The sequence below is a fragment of the Chinchilla lanigera genome, unplaced genomic scaffold (genome assembly GCF_000276665.1).
Source record: "Chinchilla lanigera isolate Chin_1 unplaced genomic scaffold, ChiLan1.0 scaffold00096, whole genome shotgun sequence".
Classification (NCBI taxonomy): Eukaryota; Metazoa; Chordata; class Mammalia; order Rodentia; family Chinchillidae; genus Chinchilla; species Chinchilla lanigera.
This window is the reverse complement of record NW_004955497.1, coordinates 6,945,254-6,970,664: the sequence shown is the minus strand read 5'-3', so window position 1 is coordinate 6,970,664 and position 25,411 is coordinate 6,945,254. Positions and strand designations below refer to the sequence as shown.

General features: G+C 39.0%; 1 protein-coding gene across 1 annotated transcript in view; it reads left to right on the top strand.

Annotated features, from left to right (window-relative positions):
- Lnx2 (ligand of numb-protein X 2) overlaps positions 1-22,336 on the top strand; it is a 41,127-nt gene extending 18,791 nt beyond the window's left edge. Inside the window, exons 4-10 of the mRNA XM_005406356.2 lie at positions 314-513; positions 5,500-5,868; positions 8,821-8,961; positions 12,697-12,874; positions 15,290-15,521; positions 18,008-18,166; positions 20,125-22,336. Coding sequence (XP_005406413.1) covers positions 314-513; positions 5,500-5,868; positions 8,821-8,961; positions 12,697-12,874; positions 15,290-15,521; positions 18,008-18,166; positions 20,125-20,260 — 1,415 coding nt within the window. The 3' untranslated portion in view covers positions 20,261-22,336. The remainder of the gene's footprint in view (positions 1-313; positions 514-5,499; positions 5,869-8,820; positions 8,962-12,696; positions 12,875-15,289; positions 15,522-18,007; positions 18,167-20,124) is intronic.
- Positions 22,337-25,411: the final 3,075 nt, after the last annotated feature.

The window sequence follows — 25,411 nt, the reverse complement described above, 5'->3', positions numbered from 1 at the left end:
CCCAAGACAGGGTCTCAGTAGATAATCTGGGCTGGCCATGAACTTATTATATAGCCCAGCCTGGCTTTAAACTCATGATCCTCCTGCCTCAGCCTACCAGGTGTTAGAATTACAGCATGCCCGGAGCGAGCATGCCAAGCTAGATAATTTTAATGGAGTTTTGTTTTTGTCATTCTACTTCTTACCCAGTGGTATTGTTTAGTTGTGAATCATCTGCATGGTAACATGAGATGTCTTACTTACCCAGAGAGACTCAGAGTGTAAAACCTTGTTTCTCTCTCTGTTCTTCCTCTCCCATTTTTTAACTTGGCAGCTACACAACAGCCACTTAGTTTACCAGAAGGAGAAATTACCACCATTGAAATCCACAGATCTAATCCATACATTCAGTTAGGAATTAGCATCGTGGGTGGCAATGAAACCCCGCTCATTAACATTGTCATCCAGGAAGTCTACAGGGATGGGATCATCGCCAGAGATGGGAGACTCCTTGCTGGAGACCAGATTCTTCAGGTATTGATTTTAATTATTATGACTGTTAACTTGCACTTTGTTCTTATAATTTTAAAGTTGAGCAATGTGAAATATTATGGAACCTGAGTTATATAAAATTTAGTTTTGATGTTTTTATATGCAGAGAAGAATAGAGTTTACCTGTGATTTCTCCCATTTCACCATATTCCTGGAACGCAGACTTCCCACCTTACTTTGCAATCCCCCCTGTGACTGGAAACAGTGCTGGGCTCTCTGGGCTTGCAAGACAATTCCTGGCTTGTCCTCCATGACTGGCTATTCCAAGTGACATTTACTTCTGCTGAAATTTCTTCCATGGGTTTATTCCACCCTTAGTTTTCATATCCATTTCTTAGCTTCATGTCTGATGCATCCTTCTGTATACCACTAGGTTACTAAAATCTCAAAGAAAAGCAGAACCATGCAGCACTAGCTACTGATAGTTTTTTGCCTCTGTGGTGCTGGGATTGAACAGGGGCCCTGCACATGCTGGACAAGCACTCTGCCACTGCGCTAGATCCCAGACCTTGTTTAGAGAATGTGAGATAGAGACAGAAACCCTAACAGCCATCTCCCAGCGACTCCCCAGTGCACCGTCAGCATGCTAACACTGCACTTTCAGTAACCTGCTCTTTCCAGAAGAAACAGATATAACAAAAAAAGTTGTGTGAGACAAGGTGTTTCATTAGAGGACTCGTTCAGACTGAGAGGGTGGAGGTGGTAAGGATTCTGCTGCATAGGACTGCAGTTTATGTGAAGACTGGCCTGGACATTTGAATCCGTGTGACAATAGTTGAAGCTGTAAAAATGGGTAACTTGTTTGAGAGAAAAGAAATAGTCAAGAACAAGAAAAAAGGTTTTCTAGCAACTCAAGCATGAGGACGCTTCCCTCTCTGAATTTGTTTGTTAATTTTTGCTATGATCTGCTGATACTACTTTTACTTCCGTGTTCCCTGTTACCTTTCTAGTCTAGGCCTGCATTATATCGTATCTGATTTAGTAGAATCCTTCATGAAGTCTTCCTGCCTCCCAGCTCTCCTCCTTAAAACCTGACATGAGCACTGCCAAGTTAATATAGCTGTCACCTGCTTTCCTTGCAAAGATTTGGCTCCAGCAGTGGTGGCTTCGGACTAATAGTCAAGGTCCCTGTGCTTTGTGGTCCGTTCTGCAACCCGTGTTAATCTTAGCACTTTCTTTGGTGTTTGCCATACCAGTTAGTTCATTTTTTATGGTGTGCTAGGCACTGCACTATTGCTAAGGATGCATTTAAAAGCAAAATACTGTCTTGTCTCCATGGAATGTGCAGTCTGGTGGGGAGTCAGACACAGATTCCTCTTGCTTCCCTGTGGACGGCTCATTCCCACATTTCAGTCTGTCCTTGTCTTGTGTTCCAACTTGGTCTACGTTCATCGGGAAGGCTTTGTTGATTCATTCGTGCCCACAGGGGTCCCTCCTCAATACTTAATTACTTGTGGAATTACTGATAGCATTTATTGCTTTGGGCACCCAATCAATTATAGTAAATTGTTTAAATGTTTTACCCAAATGTGCAGTCTTTTTCTGGTGATTAAAACAACTGTGCTTGTATGGATTTGATACAAATTTCTCATAACATTTAATAAGTGCTCAAGAAATACTTGATGAACCAGTGGAAGAGTGGATTTGGTTGTGACATCCCAATGGGAATAGCCGTCTCCTTTATTAAAGCAAAACAAGGACCGATTAGAGGTTTTAGTTCTTGAAGTCTTTGGAGTGAGGTGGGAGACCGGCCACCAGGGCAGCTAGGATTGACCTTTCCAGTGGGTTTGGCTCCCATACCATTTTTGAGTTCCAGTCATGGTATTTTATTTCCACATTAGCACGTAAGCCCCAAATCCTTCCTTCGTTGCCTCTGGCATAACTGAGACAGAACAAACTTTGAAGCAGTATTTTTGTTGTGTTGTGTTGTATTGTCAGATATTAAGGGGAAATAGAAGCATACAGAAAGCATGGCTGAATCGGTTTATGTAAAATCAGATTTCTATATCCTGGCCTTGTGAGGCTGGCACAACTTTGAGGACACCTTACCTGCCCTCCTTATTTCCTAGCTCCTGCCCCATTTTGCATGAAGCAGGGGAATCTTACAGCTGGTTTCTTTCCCTCCCAGACCTCTCCACACTGCGGTGGTCAAGGCCAGGAGAGCAAGAGAACCCTTTCTGCAGCCTACATAGTGTTTTATCTTTTTTGTAATCTACCCTTTCTTGCCATAATTTCAGTGTTCGCTTATTTTAGCCTTTTGTTTGTTGCTACTGGCAGTATGCCAGCATTAAGTAGTACCATTTTTATACATTGCTCATTCTTTTTTTCTAAAGTTAAAGGGTAAAAACAAAGGGTTTATTTTCTTTTATATTTTTTAAAATATCATTGAGATTAGTTTTTATTTTTGTTTACAAATATATTTCATCAGTGAGCTTTTTACCCTTTTGTTTTGAAGACTTAGTAATATAACTGAATCTTTATGCCTCAGATAAAATTATAATTATCCAAAATAATCAGCCATATTTTTGTGTGCCACCCCAAGTTATAAAATCTGCATTATAGACATTCCAGTGCATTCCTATTGCTTGTGGAGACATGTATACTAATAACTCCAATAAGGACAGTCCTTAATCTGGTTTAATGATGCATCCCGGTAACTAGTGTGAGCACATCACCTGGTTAATGGACTCATGGAGTCCCTGCTGTTGTGGGCCCTGACTCCTGGTTGGCTTTTAACTGGTGTGTTGGAGCCAGTAAATAAAGTCACCTACATTGCAGAGAAGTATTTACAGTCATTCAAAAATAAAACATTTGGAAAGATGCTTGTTTGGCAGATTTTACTACTTCCACTTTGTATACGCTGGATAAATAACACAGGGAGCCAATTTGGAAACCCCCAAGCAGCAGTGAGATGGTTCACTTGCAGACCAGAGAGCTAAGCTGTGGTTCTAACAAACTTTGTGTAATTAACAATGGGTAGCTTTGCTTTCCTCACATTTAAATGCAGATATAGACATGTATATATGTTGTTTTGTTAAATAGACTCTTTTCAAAGGAAGACCATATGCCCATAGGGTCTTTTGGTATTCTTTAGAAAAAGATTTATACGCAGCCATTTGAGCAGTTTTGGAGGAAAAAATGTTGTTTTTGTACCATTCAATAGCATTATTAAACATACTACAACTTTTAGAACATTACTAAAAATGAATGTCTTTAGTTTGATCAGAATTATAAAAAATGCAGACATTTTCACTTTGAAGGAAAATCATAAGTGTTGATCGCATTGGTTAAAAAAAAAAAAAAAAAACCTTTGGCCCAAAAATGTGATGGAGTTTATCACACTAATGCTATTTTACAAAATCAATAAATGGTATTTTATTCGGTCTCTACTTTCTCTGAATTTCGTTAGCAACTATGCATCTATGGAGGATGAATCTTCTTTCCAGTTGTAGATTTCTCTACCTACTTCACAAAGAAAATGTGAGGCTGTGTTTGCACATGGCTGGAGAATATTACAGGATTTTAGCCAGGTATTTTATAAAGTTTTTTGTGGTATGCCCAAATATAAAGTGGAAAAATTGAATCTAAAGGTAGGTAGCTTTTAGCTAAATGGCTGGAACATTGATTTGACTTTGAGTCCATGTCAGCCTGGTTTCCTGAAAACTACCTGGAAGTTCTGGTCTTGACCCTGTGCTGATCAACATTTCTCACAAGGACTTGGATAGCTACTAAATGCATAGATGTTGCAGACTTGGGGATGCAGCAAATTCATGTGTGACAGCTATGAATTTGATTGAATTCTAAAACATCGGATCAAAATCAACAAAACTCATTAGTCATGTTCAAAATCGTCAGTCCCACAAAACAAACAAAACCCCAGAGATAAAACTGTCAGTCTCAGATAAATAAAAAATGGGGGCCCTTGCTTACTGTGAATTTATATGAAAGATTGAAGGATTTCAGATGATCAGCAACACCTAACCCAAAGCGTGTACCATTACAGATAATTCAGAGAATGTGGCTCATCTCTGACCAGGTCAGAGAAGAATTTGAATTGTGCTAACTGCTAAAAATATGCTCATGCCGGGTGTGATGGTGCACACGTGTAATCCCAGCACTTGGGAGGCTGAGGCAGGAGGATTGCTGTGAGTTTGAGGCCAGCCTGGGCTGTATAGTGAGTTCAGGCCAGACCGAACAATACAGTGAGACTCTTGTCTTAAAATAAATAAAATATAAAAATATGCTCATGTACTAGATAAATAATTGAAGCTGGATGTATTTTCAAAGCAATTTGACATAACCAAGGATCAGTTACTATAATTATTTCAAGATTATAAAGTGTAATAAGCAAATGATACATGAGCATTGAATTATGCTTAGTGTAGAATATATATATGTATACTGTATGCTAAAGACATAGAATAAAATCATTTATTTTAAAGTAAAAGTAATTCATCTAAAATGAAGTCGTATACTTGGAATGTGCCACTTTTCTTAAAACAGTTTATTTTCTCTGGCTTAAAGCATATTTGATTGGAAAAGCAAATTTGTGATTGAGCAGAATTTCCATTTCTGTAGTCTTTCATTAGCAGTAGCTCTGTGCCGAGGTAGTTTATTCGTTCTCATGCTGATCCTGTGAAGTAGATGGTAAACACATTTTGCAGATGAGGAAACACTCAAAACAAGTTCTGCCTGAGGTTATCAGTTAGTAAATGGCAGAACTGGGGATTCTAATTCAAGGCTATCTTCAAAACCTATGATTCTAATTACTATTCTGTACCTGATTCTACTCATTGTAAGTTAATTTTAGACACTCTTTATTTTCAAATGTCTTTAGAGAGATTTTCTTTGTAAATAATGATTATATAGCATTTCCAATGCTGATTTCCATTGGAAGTGTCATACAGACATTTCTACAAATTAGGAAAAAAAAAGATTGTCACATATGAATCATAATTTGTTTTGTAGGTCAACAACTATGATATCAGCAATGTGTCTCATAACTATGCCAGAGCTGTCCTTTCCCAGCCCTGCACCACGCTGCATCTCACTGTGCTGCGAGAGAGGCGCTTTGGCAGTCGAGCACACAACCATTCTGATGGCGGCTCTCCACGGGAAGAGGTTTTCCACGTGGTTCTTCATAAACGGGACTCTGGTGAACAGCTTGGCATTAAGTTAGTCCGAAGGACAGATGAGCCGGGGGTTTTTATCCTTGACCTGCTGGAAGGGGGGCTGGCAGCTCAGGATGGCAGGCTGTGCAGCAACGACAGGGTGCTGGCCATCAATGGGCATGACCTGAAGCATGGGACACCGGAGCTGGCCGCCCAGATCATCCAGGTAAATGCCAAAGGCTGAGCTGTAACTTCCACCCAGCCATGCTTGTTATTATTGGCACATAACGTCAGAATTCATCGGACATTTGACATTCACTGGAAAATCAGACATAGCTACCTAAATCCTTCAAAATCCATGCAATAACTTTCTTGTTTTGATGATTTTTTTTTTTTTCCTAAAAACTATATCCCTTGAATACAGTGCAGGATCTACTGTTTCACATCTATTTCTTATTTGATCCCTGGGCTCCACCTAGTAAGGCAGATATAACAGATGGCAATGTCCACCTTCAACAAAGGGGAAAGTTAGGCTCAGAGGAGCTGTGGTTACCAGAATTGTTAGTAACCAAGAGTCATAACTCCCCTTCAGGAGTCACATGAGTAGGAGAAAAAATTATACTTTTTGTGAATAACTTGTCTCAGCCAGGTACCCATAGTCCTAGCTGCTCTAGAAACAAGTGGGAGAATTGCTTGAGTCCAGGAATTCAAGACGAACCTTGGCAACCTAAAGGGACTCCATGTTTACAAAAATTTAAAGAATTTGGGGCTGGGGACTTAGCTCAGTGGCACAGCACCTGCCTGGCAAGCACAACGTCGTGAGTTTGATTCCCGGTACCGGAAAAATAAACCAAAAAAATTTTAAGGAATTCAAGTGTTTCAAGCACATCATAAAATTGGTCCTACAATGTGTCTGTGAAGGGAAGGTAGCCGTTACTGAAAGAAGGCAGGTTTTCAGGAAGCGCATGAAGACAGATCAATTGGAAAATTGAGCAGAGCAGATCCGTGGGCTCTGCAGCATGCCGTGGTGGCTAATGACGGGCGTACCCTGCAGGGATAATAGTGAAGCTGAAAGGTGTTTCTCGTGAGGTGGGCGCAACAAATGCTACCAAAAAATCAGTCATTAATATAACTGAGCATCAGGTTGATAAAATGTGTTTACAACACAATCACATAACAGTGAAAACACAAGTCTCAGCTCCTTTTCTTGCACTGAGAGGAGATTCAGGTATTGGTCTCATTTTATAGACTTGAGGTTTAAAGAAATTAGGTGTTTCATGGGATTTGACTGAAGTGGAAGAGTCAGTGCACTTTCTGAAGCAAGAAGATTCCCAAATAGAGTCCTCACTGAATTCCTAACCCAAATGTGGAAAATATAGCTGTACAGGTAGAAGCTAAATTTTCCCTGATAATATTTTATATTTAGATTTCTGTAGTTACATTGTATTTTATTGTATAATTTTCCCCAAACAGTAGAAAACTGAAATTCCTGAATTTGATTATTTAAAAAAAAAAATTAAAAGTCTTCATATTTTTGTTTTTTTTGTTTGTTTTTTTTTGGTTTTTCTCCGGTACCAGGAACCGAACTCACGACCTTGCGCTTGCCAGGCAGGCGCTTTTGCCGCTGAGCTAAATCCCCAGCCCCTAAGTCTTCGTATTTTTGGATTAGAAAAAGTACATGTCAGTTAGCTGCAGGATACACACCTGTAATCTTCAGTCAGGAGATTGAGGCAGGAGGGTTCTGAGTTCAAGGCCAGCCTGGACTACAGAGCAAGACCCTGTCTGCAAGGAAGGGAGAGAGTACAGACATGTCCTCATCTTGTAAATTCTGTGTATTTTCTTCTTTGTCAGCGGTATGTTGTGGGCACCATAGATGAAAGTGAGTACAGACTCAGCATCACGAGTTTTAGTAGCTATGTGATACACGTGTACCATAACTTAATCACCCCTCTGCTGGCAGACTTTCATGCTTTGTTTTCCAGTTTAAGACAGTTTGCTAACCTTTCTTCCAAAAAGATCATTCCAGTTTTATACTCCCAGCAACAGAACTTGCTTCTAATGAATTGCAAATATTATTATTTAGCATCTTATATTTATATGTCTTGTTTGTGTTTTCTGCGATACTGAGGCTTGAACTCGGGGATACCCTACCACTGAGCTACATCCCCAACCCCTCTTTTTTATTTTGAAACAGGGTCTTGCCAGGTTGCCCAGATGGGGCTCAAACTTATAATCCTCCTGCCTCTGCCTCTTTAATTAAAATTCAGATTTGTAATGAAACCTCTGACGTGTTTTTAGCACTGTGAATTTGTGCACTTCCATCACAGTCACAGAATTTTGTCTTTCAAGCCATCTTAAAAGATTAAGAATTTACTTCCATTAATAGGTTTGCTAAAAACTGTTTTCAAGTGGGTTGAAATGATGACTTTAGTTATAAGGTGTTAAACAGTAATGAAGATGCCTGTATATATTGAAATAAAACCCAAGGAGCTGTTCAGCACTTCACAGCAGTGTAATCTAATGACCCAAAGTGCAGAATCTTCAGTGTATTAAGTTCCTAAACACTCTTCCTTGGTCATTACCCCTTATTCAGGTCCCTAGACTCTGCTTGGAGAATGCTTTGGTTATTTTGAAGAGCTAATCTAAAGCTATTTAGTTGAATAAAATGCTTGAGTAGCAGGTAATTTGTAGTAGGTTATTAAAATTGCCTATCAGTTATTTCTTAATTGAAGAACTGAAAATAAAATGATTACTTAACATTGACTTTAATCGTGGGCAAGACTTCTGCTTTCCCACAATTTCTGAAAGCAGTCTGTATTAAAATGAGGGTTGTGGTCATGAGCAAGGATAAGCATGAGGTAAGTAAGACTTGTACTTTAAAAACAAGGAAAAAATGAGTTCTAATATGTACTACACATGAATCTATATTTAAGATAGATAGCAGGATCCTAAATTTAAAATGGCAGCCATGAACCTCTAAAATAATTTAGCATTTAAATATGGGGGTGTGTGTCTGTATGTGTGTGTGTCTGCGTAAAAAACTATAACTTCCTTCTGTCCTCCCTGCTGCCGGGTGAGGCCTGGTACTGTGATTGAGAAATGTATACACAGTTTCCCTGCCTGTGATCTTTAAAATGGTAAGTATCATTAATGACAGGTGATAATGTATTTTCTCCAGGCCAGTGGAGAGAGGGTGAATTTAACAATTGCTAGACCAGGGAGACCCCAGCTGGGAAACACCAGCCGAGAGGCAGGAGCTCACAGCAGCAGCCAGCACCACACACAGCCACTGTCTCACAACAGACCAAGCTCGCATAAGGTAAGGGTTTGTTTGCCTTTATACCATCCTCAGGTGTTACTGTTACAAGCTGAGAAGACGTGAATGCGGGCTTTTTGTATGAGGTTTAAGTACAGACTGTTCTCTGTTGGAAGCGTGACCAGAGATGTTTGGGACGTGAACTATGTCTTGCCACCTTAGAGAATGGCTTCTTTATCTTAGTTCCTCAGCCGCCGGAGATGGTTTCTTGGCATGGAAGGTGCCCCTGTCACATGATTGAGGAGAAATGTATGATCCTCCAGAAAAGTCTCACTTATATGGTCCCAATTGAAAGTGAGGTTTATCATGGGTTGCTTATTTAAATGTAAGCGCTGGTTATATGATTGGAAAAGAATCATGGGAACATAATTGGCAAGTCTGTATGTGCCAGTTGGGCATGTTGCCTACAGTAATGAATTAGATGTGAATATTAAACATAAATCGTACATTTTGATGAGTGTATATATATGACATATTTTTATGTTATGGCATAGAGAAACATGTTATCCTAAGTTATTTTAAATCTCCACATGTTGAGCTTTGTGACAGCTTCCTCAGAATCATTATGTCATGGATTTTTTTAGTTTATTCCAAGGTCATTTCTCAACGCTAAGAATTTGCTATCTCACTTGAATTCCAAAACTCAAAAAAGGATGGCACTTTAGCATCCTTGATTCATTTACTTCACTTAATCTTTCATTTAAGTTCAACTTCCAGTAGGCTAGGAATATAACAACGATGTGATACTCACCCAGTTCTCTAAAAGTGTAAACTAACTGTGAGCTTCAGCACTTACTTTCTCCTTAAGTGAAATTAAAGTGCTTGCTTAAAAAACTACAGAAAGCTCCATTTTTGCTACAGTAGCTTTTAAATTATATGTGTATATATATATATATATATTTTTTTTTTTCGTGCTTTTTACAACTTTATTTGATAAGTCTTCTTACAGCTGTGGCTGATGTTTTGCTCTAGTATTCCAAGAAGGGCCATTTTAGGGTCACTTCTAAATTATATATTTAAGAGAATAATTCCCTTTGAAGTCTGTTACTGGTGTCAGAAGAAAGCATAGCTGAAAGGCAGTGTTTGGTGCCCATCAGTTATGTTTGGTTTTTGGTTTAGTTCATGCTAACAGGAAGTTATAGCCACAGACTTCTAATTTCTGAACAAAAATCCAAGTGTAAGAAGGAAGCCTATAATTTTGCCTTTATAATAACAACTCTGTAAAAGGAGTTACTGTTTTGAAAAAGGGTTTTGAATTGTTTCATATATCTAGTTCTTTATAAGCTTTTTATGTATGTGTAAATAATATATATATTAAAATAATTTTAAAATAGGGCCAAAAATGATAATTGAATCTTTTATGTCATTGAATTTAATAGTAATTTGAGACATGGATGTCTGGCAGCATTGTAGTTTTAAGACAATTTACAACTTATACTTAATCATTCTGATAATCATATAGAGAATTCTGCATATTTTTTATTTTGTGCACTTGTTTTTCTGTCATAACTTTGCTAATTCTTCCTTTAATTTTATGTAACAATGTTTTAAAGAGCAGTACTAACTTCACTCTTATTCTAGGTACTTTGCAAAGCCTAGTAGAACAACCCCATGGGATGGAATGTATTAATTTAGCTGTTTACTGCTGACAGACTGCATTTGTTATGTCCGATCTTGATTAATTAGAATAAAGTCTCCCAGGGGAAACAAACACAATTCACCAAAACAGTCCACTCAGTGGTTATAATCATTAAAAATTACGTACAGTATATATTAATTCACCACTGTACCTCTCAGTAGTTGCTTTAATAAACATTTGTATGGTATTGACCCTTAGTTCCTTGAAACATACTGAGTGTAATCTCTGAAGTTTGGTTTGATTCCTGAGGGAAAATTGCATGTATTTATCGTGTATAGAGCAATAAAACAACCATCTTACATTGTAAATACCTAAAGACCGAAACTGCTTAAGTACGTGTACTCGTGACTATTTCCCCAAGTTGTTTTCATGAGGTTGTGTTTGCTCGATTTTAAAGGATACTAACATGCATTCATATTTTTAGCTAGAAGATTTAAGATGCTGACAAGTTTGCAGAGCCAGAACAGAACTTTTTTAGGAAGTAGAAGAGGTGATATAGCTCAGTGGTAGGGTGCTTGCCTAGCATATGAGAGACCCTGGGTTCAGTCCCCAGCACTAAACAAACAAAAAGTGTAAGTCATTCCTTTGATAAAACTTAAAGCATATGTGGATTACAGGTCCTGAGAAGGTAGATAGGGCCTACTTTAGAAAGTTGATAAATATCATTATTAACAGAGAAATGCATGTCAGCTTTTTAATGTCATTAAAGAAAATATTATTATAATTTATAAATATAATTTGTGTATTTCTAGAGCTCCAGTGGCACAATGAGTTAGTGAGCAGCACTTATAATTCATGTATTTCTGTTTTCAATATTGTTAGTAATTATCTCCAACATTCTGTAAACAGATGGTGAACGTTAGTACCTTTTGAGACATTAGCTGCCACTGTTATACTTACCGCCTGAATGGGTACATATACCATATGTACATATAGTGCATCATACTGTATTGGAAAGTGGGTGTAGGGCCTTTACACTGAGTACATCTTCAACCCTTTTCTTTAATTTTTGAGTTGCCCAAGGTGAGTTCAAACTCGATGTTGCTTCATCAGCCTCCCCGAGTGCTGGGATCTACAGATGTAAACATCGTACTCAGCTAATGTCTTTTAACGTATGAATTTCAAGTTCTAACAGGATCACTTTTAATTACATGATTTGAGGTGGATTATATGACCTCTTTGAGTTTGTTTCCACATCAATAAAATGGAACCAATAATAGTATTTTCTTTCAGCACTTTGCAAGGATCAAGTGAAATAATGCAACCAAATCATTAGTGTTGTATATGTGAAACCAATGAATGTTAATTATTGTGATTTTACTGTTAATTTGCATACGTATATCTTGTTACTAAATTCTAATTCGAAAGGAAAATGATGTTTTAAATTCTCTTTCTTAAAAATAAATAAATTCTCTTTTTCTTCTGGGAGTGTCTCAAAAATTAGTAATAGTAGCAAATGTTAGTAAAAGTAGTTTTTCTCTGAGAATATTACTTTGTTGTTTATTCATTTTCGTATCATTATCTTTTTCAAAAATTTGGTTATTGCATGTACTTTCAGCTTTTCATGGAGGTTTTAGAAGTAGATTTTCACTGGCTTCGTGACTGAGCATATGAAATGCTTGTCAGTAAGAATCAAAAAGAGAGCTATGACTTTTTTCTGGCAGTTAGCAAAATTCACACTTTTGTACTGTTAACTTTTCCTTCAAAGAATTGGGGAAAAGATAGGGCTAAAAATTGATGTCTTTAGAGACTTAAAACTCAAAAATATTATTTACTTTAACAGAATTGCTCATATTTTGGAGCTCAAAATAATTAAACAAATGATGTGTTTATTTTACTTTGACTTCCATGTCGATAGTTCTAAATTTGTTTCTGTTCCAAAATATAATCATATGAATAGTCATTTGAAAATGCAGTAGTCCAAAGTTAGACAAGATATACAGTTCTACTATCAAGAACTATTACTTTCAGTCTTTAGTAAGGAATATAAAAAAAAAGAAAATAGAACATACTACATTAGTTATCACCTTAGCTCAAGCTGTGTTTGCCTCAGCTGTATATTATTCATTACCCCCTGTTTTTTTCCTTTTGTGCTTTAGGATCTTACTCAATGTGTTACATGCCAAGAAAAGCATATTACTGTAAAGAAGGAACCACACGAATCGCTTGGAATGACAGTCGCTGGAGGCAGAGGAAGTAAGAGTGGTGAGCTGCCCATCTTTGTGACCAGCGTGCCGCCTCACGGCTGCCTCGCACGAGATGGCAGAATTAAGAGAGGTAAGATAGAATTATGAGTAATTCTGCCACCTCTCATCCCTGCATTAGGCTTACATTTTAGAGTATTTACAGGTTTTCCTATTAAACATGTTTTTCAAAATTCTATAAAATGTCCCTTGCTTGTGAAAACATAACATCTTTCTATAAGGTTAAGAAAATACCCAGTGTAAAACAAAATTGCGGAACTGTGATGATGGTTCCAGAATTTTCACACAGTTACTCAGACTCTTAGTTTATTTTTATTTTGGAAAAGATCCTCTGAGAGACTTAAGCTTATGCAGTTATGGCAGGTACTCTACTCTAAAGAGCCGTCTTGCTAAAATACAAATGTTGTTTATAAATGTCTATGCAGAAGGAGACTCAGAAAGTAGTTGGGGCAGAGGACAAACCTGATACTAGGAATAAACTCATTCACCATTTACATTCCCGTTCAGTGCTGTATAGTTTGCATAGGAGGGAGTGTACAGTTAGCCACAATTCCCATAGTAAAAATTGCACTGTCTTTTGACCTACTTTGTTCATATGGAAAGAAATTTGAGCCTTACAAGTTACTTTTCCAAGAATTAAGTTGAGCTCCTACCTCACACCACATAAAAAAGTTAACCCGTAATGAATTTCAGTACATAAATGTAAAAGCTAAAACTCTGGAGGAGAACACAGGTGTAAATCCTCATGACCTTGAATTAGGCAGTGGTTTCTTAGATACCACACACAAGCACAAGTACAGAAGAAACAGAGAAGCTGGACTTCATCAAAATTAAAACTCTGTGCTACAAAAAGATGAGATGACTCAAATCGAGAATATATAGAGAACTTTTACAACTCAGCATGTAAAAATACCAATAACCCTATTTAAAGATGACAAAAAATCTAACTAGACACTTCTCCAAAGAAGATGAACAAATGGCCAAAAATCCTGAAAAGCTGCTCAACACCATTGGTTATTAGAGAAATAGGAATCAAAACTGCAGTGAGATATCACCTCATACCCACTAGGACGACTATAATAAGAAAGACAGACATGAACAGCGTTAGCAAGGATATGGAGAAACATGAAATCCTCATTTCATGGTGGGAATACAAAGCAGTGCAACTGTTACGGGAAACAGTTTGGTAATTCCTCCAAGATCTAAACCATATGACCCAGCAGTTCTACTCCTAAAGAAATGAAAAATGTATCTACATAAAAACTAGTACATCCATGTTGATAGCAGCATTATTCTCAATAGCCCAAAAATGGAAACAACCCAAATGTTCATTTACTGGTGAACTGACCAACAGAATGCGGTCTGTCCATACAAATGAAATATTATTTGACCATAAAAAGGAGTAAAGTATTGACACAATATACAGTATCATTTATGATTTTTGAAGACATCATGCTAAGTGAAAGTCTTCATTTTATGAAACATCCAGAATAGATAAACCAATAAGAGACTGAAAGTAGGTGAGTGGTTGTTGCTCAGGGGTGGGGTAAGGGAAATGACTGTAAATGGATGCGTGGTTTTTGAGGGGGTGATAACAATGTTCTATACATGGTTGTGTTGATGTCTGTATAACTCTGAACATACTAACAACCATAGGATTATATATTTTAAATTGAATGAATCAAGTGACATATGAATTATATCTCAATGAGGCTGCTGTCTTTTAAAAAAGGTTTTTTCTCAGTTGTAGAATCTGGGATAATTTTACTTCCTTCCTGTTACTTTATATGTTTTCTTCAGTGAGACTGTTTTGCTTTAATAATCCAAAAAATAGATGATAAATTCGGAAAATTACAAATTCTATGGGCTTTATTATGCAGTACCTGCTTCCCCCAAAGCTAATCCTTTCTGTCCTAACCTTTTATCTAATCTCCATTTCAGTATATTACTTGGGAGAGGAACACATCTTTTCTCCCTTAAGTAAGGAAGGTGTTCCAGTCACAAGTTTCATCTCATTGTATACCCATGGATAAGGGTGCTATTGGACTGTTCAACGCTATCTTTATGTATAAAGCTGTGTAAGTGTGGAATAGACAGTAGTAAAAAGAGCAAAGAATCAGATGGTTTTTGAACTGGGAAGAACTATAGAAACCTGTGAGGCTCACAGCAGAGAAGTGAACGTGCCTGGGATCTGAACACAGCCAAACTCGAGCTCATGGTTCGGTCTTCCAGTTGGATCAGTGTACCCCAAGTCACACTTCTTGCTCGATATTATGGCATTGTTTTAAGTTATGAATTGTTTCAGTGTGTCTTCCATGATTGGACTTGTTTTTTACAGTTTTTAAATTTATAGAGATTTTTTTAAAAGGTCTTTCTCCTTACCTGAGTTACTGGAACTAGTGTTTGTTGATGAGTTTGTAAACAAGAATTGTAGGGAAATAGTCCCTTGGTGGCAGAGGTCAGTTTTCTGGTTTCTTCGCTTGAACAGGTGATGTGTTGCTGAATATCAACGGCATTGACTTGACCAACTTGAGTCACAGTGAGGCTGTTGCTATGCTGAAGGCCAGCGCTGCTTCCCCGGCTGTCGCCCTGAAAGCACTAGAGGTCCAGATTGTCGAGGAAGCCACTCAGACCTCAGAGGAGCTGCCGAGTACTTTCAGTGAAAATGAATATGATGCAAGTTGGTCCCCGTCATGGATCATGTGGCTTGGGCTTCCAAGGTACTGATACGATAATTTTGTTGTTGTTTACTGGAGTAGTCATACTTGCACCCTTGTCGGTCTGTAACAGTTAACTTACCCACAGTGGTGGGGTAAGTGTAGACTAGAATAGAATTAATGTCTCAGACATGTAGGGACCTGAGAAGAGGTTTTTGGGTTTTGGGATTTTTTTTTCTTTTCTTTGCCGCAGAGATGATTTAACTGTGTCATACATGTTTATTCCATACATCCAAACTGAATTTTTCTTTTCACTGAAACATAAATATGGGTTAAATGGTTGCTGTTAAACTCCTACAGAGCTATACTAAAGTGGGAGGTTCCAGGCTTCAGAGGAGCCTCATGTGTTTTGTTCCGTTCTCCACCTGGCACTTGGGCCCGGGCCTGCCACTGTAAAGCTGGAAAGGCAGCACCCGCGGCCGCTGTACGCCTTTGCAGTTGCTCATGAGCTCAGCAAGGCCACTGTCCCTCTCCTGGTGGCAGAAGGGCAGCCACATCCTGGAGAAGTAGCCATAGAGCATCCGTCAGTCCTCCTCATTTATTAAAGCCAGTCTAATTTAGGGGTTCATATCTTTGTGCACTTGGTTGTCTGCTGTGCTGGGCAGAGTAAGAACAGTGTTAGGTGAGAAATAGCAGTGTTGTAAAACCTGACTTGGAGCCCCACCTCTTCTGAAAGAAGATTGGTCAGCAAGAGGCCACTGTTGTGTGACAGAGGTCTCGGTTGTGTGCACTTACATCCAAGAGCCACGTGTCCTGCTCTGAGGCCAGGTGGCCACCATCAGGACTTCCCACCTGCACATTAGCCTGAAAGGGGAATGACTGTTCTCCTTCCCTTTGCAGAAGATTCAGAATAACTAAAATAACTGTTTCTACACATCCAGGCCAAAACAGCCTGTTGCTAGACACAGGTGCAAGTCTCTCGGTCCTTCTTTTCAATCCTGGCCTTCCTTCCAGCCGTCACACCTCAGTGAAAGGAGTCACTGGTGAGGCGGTAATATGCTATTTTAATAACTACTTGTTAGCTCTTTCTTGCATTATCTCTGTCTTCCTGAGAAACCACTTTGAAGGTACTCCCATGTATTACAGCAGCCATTAATATTTTCCTACTAGTCTGTCCATCACTCTGTAATGTTTGTATTGTTCCTATGCTATTTTGTAAATGGATATATGTGTATTAGTGTGTTTCCTACAACAACCATTGAGAAGAGTCAATGAATATTCAATTGGTCACTCATGTATAGCTCTATTTATTTTCTTTAGAAACCACTGTGAAGATACCAAAGTATAGTACAACAACCACTGATGATCTCCTACCACTTTTGTCTATAACTCACTATTATTTGTCTGTTTTCCTGAGAAACTATCTTGTAGATAACAATATGTAAAACAGCAACCATTGATAATTTCCTACCACTTTGTCTGTAATTCGGTAAGCCCCCCTATTACTATGTTATCCTTCTTTGACTCTTTAAAATAATTAAAAATAAAAATAAAAAAATAAACATCCAGGCCAGTGTGTGGGACCTTGGTCCACCCCAGAAGCTTCCCTACAAGTCCCTTCTCATTCGTGAACTCAGAAACTAAAACACAAATACATATTGCTTTACAGAGTCAGCATTGTTTTTTCTTTTTTCTGGTACCAGGAATCAAACTCACGATCTCGAGCTTGCCAGGCAGGTGCTGTATTGCTGAGCTGTATCCCCTGCCCAGAGTTGGCATTCTTAAATCTTTTTTTTAATAGATTAAAAACAGGAAGTTTTTTCTTAGATTGTCAATAGGTCTAATTTCACTTAATAATGAAAAACTATTACTAAAAAGATACTTTTGCAAATCATTTTGCAACTGTTTATTTAGTTAATTATTTGTAGTGCTAGGGACGGAACCCAGGGTAGTAAGAATGCTGGGAAGTGCTGCACCACTAAGCTACACCACCAGCTTCTACCTTGTTTTGGAAAGCCACACTCCTGGTCATTTTCTTTGGTTTGGATGCTGAAAGCAGCAGCACTAGCCCTCTTGCATATCACTTGGTAATTTCTCCTACAGATACAAATGTTTATTAGAAAGGAAGGTGTTACTGGCAATGCTGTGCACACATTATCAGCTCATGGTTTTTACACACTTTCTGACCTTTCTTCTGAAACCAGCTTTATTTACGCTTCCTGCTTGTGTCTGTTTATGTGTATGTCTTCACTTGGGAAGAGACTAGAAAAAGAGAAATACAAGTCCTCCTAGGCCTATGGATCGTCGGGAACAGTCAGGCTAGGAGGTCCAGCTCCGCAATAAAGCACTTGCCTAGCGGTTCCGTCCACTGCTTCCATCCCCAGCGCCAGTAACAGTCACAACAGTAATAATAATGTCAAATGGAAATAGAGCAGCCCTCTCTCTCTGTCTCCAAGAATGGTAGGTGTATGTGTTGGGACGTTATAGCATCGATGACCAGGTTATGAAAGCCTCCATGTTTTTCTCTTCCTTTTTGTGTTTGTTCGCAGTGCCCTTCATAGCTGCCATGATATAGTTTTACGAAGGAGCTACTTGGGAAGCTGGGGCTTCAGTATCGTTGGTGGATATGAAGAGAACCACACCAATCAGCCTTTCTTCATTAAAACCATTGTCTTGGGAACTCCTGCTTACTACGATGGAAGGTTAAAGTGAGTCTTGTCCTTGTTATAATGTGACTTAGGTTTGATACGCTGCACACGCTCCAACTCGGGGGTCACCTGTCCAGCCTGTGGTCTGCTTTTGTAGGTGAAGTTTTATTGCGATGCAGCCGTGCTCGTTCACTCTGTGGCTGCTGCTGCACAGGTTTGAGCTGTCCTGGCAGAGACTGTGTGGTTCACAGAGCCTAAGATACCTGCTGCCTGGCTTCTTATAGAAATAGTTTGCCAACTCCTGACCTAGACTAAGCATTAGTTTTGCCATCTTGTTACTTACAGACATATTTTATTTATCTGGTGACCAGAACTGAACTGAGTCATTTTATTGGATACACGATAACATGACAGTGAGCTCAGAGCAGTTTTCCTGTACTACCTCCTCAGGTTCAGTCTTGCCACTCGATGATCCTACTTAACTTTTCTCCATAGCACTGATCTCTACCTGACATTGTATTTATACAGGCTCCACGAGGGAGGGATTTTATTGCATTTGCTGTTGTATCCCTGACTGCCATAACAGAGATATAGTAAAATCTCAATAAATGTTTGATGAATGAATGAGTGTACAATAGATTATCATATGCCAGGCACAGTGCCAGGAGATACATGCATTATATAATCTTCTTAATTTTATGAGGTAAATGTGTTATTACAGTATTTCTCTTTTACACACAAGATAGCTAAGGCTCAGAAAGGCTAAGAAACTTGCCCAAGTTCAAATAGCTGAAAGTTTGATTGGCACTCAAACCCAGGACTGTCTGGCTTGGAGCCCTGGCCACTAAGCCTTCTGCTGACTGCCACCGCTATACACCATGCACTCAGCCAGCACACGACCTCTTTATTTCAAAGCTCAGGCACCAGAAGAAAGAGGTGTGTCAAGGGATTGTCACCAACAGGGAAGAAGTGATTGATTGTAATTTTTAGTGCCTACATGGAAGAACCACTTCTTTAAAAAGTAGACGTCAACATACTAGAAAGAAATGCTGCACACATGGAGAGATGGCACTGTCTACGAAGAGAAAGTGACACCTAAACAGCACCACTAAAAGTTCATCAGGAGTATGCTTCAGATCAGTCTGTCTTGATAAATATGAAAAAAGTCATTATAATAGAATGAATAAATATTCTGTTAGCTGAGTTACCAGCCAAGCCTCAGTTCATTAGTTTAGTAATTTGCATGTCGGCTACTTACAAAATGAGATTAGAGTGGCTAACACTAAAATAGCATACTCGTTCATGTTGTAAACTAATGACCAAAACCCGTAATAATTTTGAAAGTTATAAGGACAGAAGGGTTCTCACATTCATCACGCACTTCTGATAGTTCTGCTTGTACTGCTAGCTGAAAGGAAGGATGAGGCTTATTCTCAATTTTACTGTCAGATGTAGGAGCTCTAAGAATGAATGCAGAAATAATAGAATAATGACCAGCAGGCTGAGGGGTATAACTCGGTAGTAGAACATTTGGCTAGCATGTATACAGCCCTGGGTTCAATCCCCAGTGCTACAAATAATAGTAATAGCAGCAGCAGCCAACACTGTACACATGCCTTATCTCACAGCTGATTTACTTTTGCAGTAGTAGCAACTGAACCTGGAGTCTTGTACAACGCTAAGCAAGGGCTCTACCCCTCACCTGCATCCCCAGATATTTAATGCTTTTTAAGGAAAGAGCAGATTGACTCACCTAGTTATCTCTTGCCTTGAAAGTTAATCTGCTTGTCCCTGAAGTTTGCCTACCAGTTATGGGAGAACTGGTGCAGGCATATTCCTGATTGGCGAGGAAAAGCCAGTGTAGGCTTAGTAATTGTCTCTGAGAATAGTGAGTACATCTTCACTGATAGTAAATTGGCAGGTAAAACTGTGCCTTTCATGCTAAGCACTTGGCGTAATGTTTTTAAAACTGCTAACGTAGTAACGTTCCGCTTCTGTTTCTGTTTGTCTTTGTCCAGATGTGGAGACATGATTGTCGCTGTCAATGGCCTGTCCACTGTGGGTATGAGCCATTCTGCGCTGGTTCCCATGTTAAAAGAACAGAGGAACAAAGTCACCCTGACCGTTATTTGTTGGCCTGGCAGCCTTGTGTAGATTTTTGAAATTAGTTTTTGGTCTTCCTTCTTCCTTTCTAGGTTTTCTAAAGGAAAGCCTTTGGTTGCATTGTGTTAGGAAATACTGGCACAGCTCGTAGACCAAGGGCCCAAAACAGCTAAGATTATCTTTTTATTTTTATTTTCCAAAAGTTAGCTACACTTCTTTCAGCTTGGAGACAGTCTTCCACTAACCCTGAGTTTATGTTTTCAGAATCCAGACTCTCAGGCCTAGAGTAATGAATGCAGCCCACCCAAACAGTGACCCGGCCAGCTGGATTAAAGTGGTGGTGCTTTGTTTCCAGTAACTGAATCATAAAACGCGTTATATGTCCCCGCAAGCCCGATGTCAGTGCAGACACAGACAGCAGCATTTGGTGCTGCTGTCACAGGCAGTGACATGAACGGATACATTTTAAATTTGAGTGATAACCATCGCTCGTTTTTCATTGGTGCCAACATTTCAACACTTTATACTGTTTAGAAAGTGATTTTCTGGTTTATCTTATTTCTGCTAGATGATAAAGATGTGAGCTGACAGCACGAAAGTTTCTTTTAAAATAATGTACCTTTATTAGAAGTGTAGAGAATAAAAGCTAATGCGATCTATTACCCAGGGACAAAGGAGTTGGGTGGTTATTATACCCTAGTGCAGGAGTGGGTAAAGCCACACTCACTGGAACAGTCCAAAGGCATTAAAGATTCATTTCCAAAGGGACATTTTGCTATGTAGGAAATTTTTGAAGCTGTTTTTGCTAAAAATCATTTCTAGAGTTTGTATTATATTTATTGGCAATCTTGTCTGGAAATGTTTTTGTGATTTATGCAATTAAGCTAGATGATAAAGATAAAACCACATTGCTATTAAATACACGTATATATCACAGTTAAGTAGAAAGAAGACCTTTTTATTTTATTGAAATAGGAACCTTTTGAGTGTTTTAGAACCCTTAGTTGTCCCATTATTCTTACAAACTTGTTTCAAGAAAAGGACTGAAAAGCTCTGGTTTTTTGTTGTTTTTTTAAAGTCTAAAGTAGTAGGTTTTAGATGTTAATATCTTTTGGTCCAATCTTGGTCACTGGACTATTTCATATTTTTTAAATATTTTTGAAAAGTATCTCATCCCTTACTCAACACAGTTGTCCTCTGAACACATAAGGAAGTGAGTTAAGAAAAATATCTTTACTAATATTATGCATACTTGAAAAAAAAAGTTTCACTTAGAAACCTAGTTCAGAATCTGAGCTAATTTACAAGTGACCTCTGTAATAAATGGTGTTGATGATCACAGAATGTATTTCAGATACTACAGTATATTATGGAGCATGACCACTTCATTTTCAAACTCATTACTGGGGTTTATTATATCTGTAGCATGTTATTGATTATTCCAGTTAGTTTTATACTGCTTTGTAAAAACATATCTCTTCGGAATAAGTAAGAATTGGCAGCAGTAATTGCTACTGACTTAATGGACCCTGTAGCAACACTGTGTGGTCAGTACTTAACCCAGATACAGTGGAATGCCCCATGCAGTATATTACTGTTACGTGAAGATTGGCTTTTGAAGCAATTTGATATTGAAGTGCTTTGATACTCTAATTGACATGGAACAAGTCCTTTCCCTGCTCCCCAAATAGAATTTTGTAACTAACATGGCTATTTTTTTTTTTAATTTGTAAGACTGTGTCATTTCTTTTGGGCCTGGCCATCCATCAAAAAATATCATAACTGCTACTTTGTCATATATAAAATACATTGAGCCTGGTGGTCTAATGAGTGTTTTGAAAGAATTTTCTTTACAGTATTTTTATCATGGAAATTTGAGAATCAGCCAACACAATAGTTTATGAGGAAAGACTATAGCTTTTGGTCAGAATGATATTTAGTGACGGAGACTTGTTCATAATTTATTATTACTGTTGAAATGTTTGAATTTTCTCACATTCTTACAGTTAAATATTTTGATTTGTTCTGTGCCTTCTGTTTAAATTATTTCAGGATTTTTTTCAGATGTGTTTAAATAATGGTGTGATAATCATTCAGAGTGGAAATAAAAGTCATCTTTCCATAACAGTGGCTTGTCTTTTCTTGAAAAGCATATTGATCCATGATCTTTATTTTTGTTCATCAGACAGTAGCACTATCCTTGCAGCATACCAAGATTGAAACATTGTGGTCACAAATCCACTGCCTCAGTCCGGCTGCAGCAGGCCCAGGAGATTCCTGCAGAGGTCCTTCTGGTGGGCCAGGGGAGCAGGGCTCCTCTAACACAGAGAAATGTTTTTTGCTTTATTATATACTTTTGCAATTACATATGAAATTGGGCAAGTTAAACAGTTTTTGCTTAGATACAATGCGGTTTCTGTTTTGGTTACAGATTCAGACATGGTTGACCGACTGTCCGGCTGCAATCCTAGCAAGAAAGCAACTTTTTCTAAAGCACATTAAAGGTAGCAGAAAGATCAATCACTAGGTGTCCTTGACTGGGTATAATTTTTCACAGAATTGTTCAGTTGTCTACTGGACAACAGGCCCCACATCTACAATATCTCCATCTAGAGCCAGTGCAGCACACACAGGGCCTTCACCCAGTGTTTTCCCACACACTGAGGTTTGCACGGCGCTCCCCTCCCATTCCAGTGGGTGAACATCGCCACACAGGAGGTAGGGGACTGACACAAATCTCTGTGGTGGCTTTTACTTCCCCTTTCAACTCTGGAGGGTGCCTTTCATCCTCGGCTCTGATTCCTTAACTACTCTCAGTTCTGATCCTTCAGGTTCCCGACCGTCCTTTATCAATAGCACAGTGAATATCTGGGAAACTATGACTTATAGAGTAGAGAGAGAGGCCGCACACCCATCCTATGCAGTCCCTGCGTTGCGGGTACCCACTGCCAGTCCTGACTTTGTCAAGGAACTGGCATTGGAGGGTCTCAGGCAGTCCACCTTCTTACTCTCACTTCTGTAGGCAGAACAGGTGTGATAGAGTTGGTGCTGACTCCTGGCACTTTACCTCCAGCTCTGCACTGTCCAGTGGGTCCCTGAAATGTGACCTGTGCTACATATGGAAGCACATGTCCTATCTTGGATATATTGGGTCATATGAAAGATACTCTTAAAAACAACTTCACCAGTTTATTTTTACTTTTTCTAGTGTGACTACTAGGTCATTTTAAATTGCCAAGTGGCTCACCTTACATTCCAGTTGAATGTCACTGTTCCCATTCCCTCTTCACTGTCACCCTATTTGCCACGTCAGGTTGTTCCATTGTTGTAGTTTATGTTCTTCCTATTGCCTTGATCATTACTTGTCATTAAAAAAAAAAGAAATTACCTATACTTAAAAAAAATAATGAAAAGAGGCTCTGGGGTGTAGCTTAGTGGTAGCATGTTTGCCTAGCATGCTAGAGACCCTCCCGGAGCCTCAGGAGCACACATGCAATGCATGCAGTTGCCTTCTACTGTCCTAATAAAGTAAGCTCAAACCGTGGTCTTTGTGGTCCAACTCATGTGCAGATGGCTCCAGCAGGATCCTCAGACCCCTCCCCTCCAGTTCCATCCCCCAGGAGATGCTTATAGGCTTTCCTCAGACGGTAATGCCCTCCCTTCTCTGCAGGTTTGTGTTGCTCCCATGCTTGGAGGTGTAACTTGACTGATCTCTGCTCTCTGATGAACCTCAGTAGGCCTATATGTTTGCATTAATTCTGGCCCATCACTTGCTGTCTAATTACTGCCATAGTTAAGTACCATGTTTGACTGCCGTCTTGCAATTTAGACTACCACGATGCCCTGTGGACTGAATATCCTGTTACTTTTAAGGACCAAATCTCAACACCTCCAGAGATGAAGTGTGTTTTCCCAAGCCTTTGCCTTTCCATCAGCTTTCCGTCCATCAGAGTCACTTTTGTAAACCTCACCTTTAAAACTAACTCCTAAGAGTTTGCACATTGTCTATAGGATAAGGGGAGGTAGCTTGGTACAACAGAGCAAGCGCCCTGAACTGGCCCTGCAGCCGCCTTCCCCACTCTTTCTTGCTGTTCTATACATCCTACCCTTTGTGTTTACAGCAAGCTGATTTGACTCACCCTCATTTGTTTGGGAAACTTTATGAATATCTCTGGGCAAGTGTTTTTTGAAGCCTTTTCAAGGTTTTATTGTAGTGTTACTGTCAAATGTAGCTAGGAAGACAAGAAAAAGCTTGCCAGGTAGCTGCTCAGTGACCTCATCTGTAGTCTTTTAAACTAGACAATAGACTATGGGTGCAGCTCAGCACTAGAGCACATTTTAGCATACCTAAGGCCCTGGATCCATCTCCAGCACAACACTCACATGCTTATTTTAAATCAACTGGATCATAAATATCAGATTCTTCAGCTCCTGAAGAGCTCAAGGTATTCCAAAGAGCAAATCTAGGCCTATTGTCCTTTTTCTGTTCCTGGGACAGCACGTTACATTTCATCATCATGGTTCCTTAGGCTCCTTTTAGGCCATTTTCTCAGATTTTCCTCACTGATAAACACCTTGACAGTTCAATGCTGAAGAGTGCTGATATGTAATGCATTGTGGGTTGCTCTCTATTAGGATTTGCTGATTTTTCTTGTGGGCATACGTGAGGAAGATCACAAAGTTAAAATGCCATTATCCTGATACCCAGGACATACCCTGTCAGCGTGACACTTGATTTTGTCAGACTGGAGGGAGTGAAGTGGCATCTCATGCTGGTTTCATTTTGCTTCTTCTCAGTTACTGCTGAAGTCACTTACCTTTCCACATGTTTACTAATCAGTCGGCTACCCTCTGTGGTAAGCTGCCTGCTGAACCCTTTTCTCATGGGCTAATTGTATTTCTCCTAGTGATTTATAGAAATTCTTTATGCTATAAAGAATAATTTATGTTGTAGCTAGTGGATTATATGTGGTACAAATATCTTCTCCCAATTTATGACTTCTTTTTTCAACTTTCTAATGATATAAGTTCTCATTATACAATTGATAGATGTATAAAAGACATATAAACAGAAGCTTTATATTGACTTAGAATGTCTTCGTTTGCCAGATTTACCCTGTATATTATTTTGACTGTTGCATTGCTTCCTCCGTCTTAGGTCACTCTTCCAACGTGCTCTGCGTCTCTGTGCCTTGTGTTTCC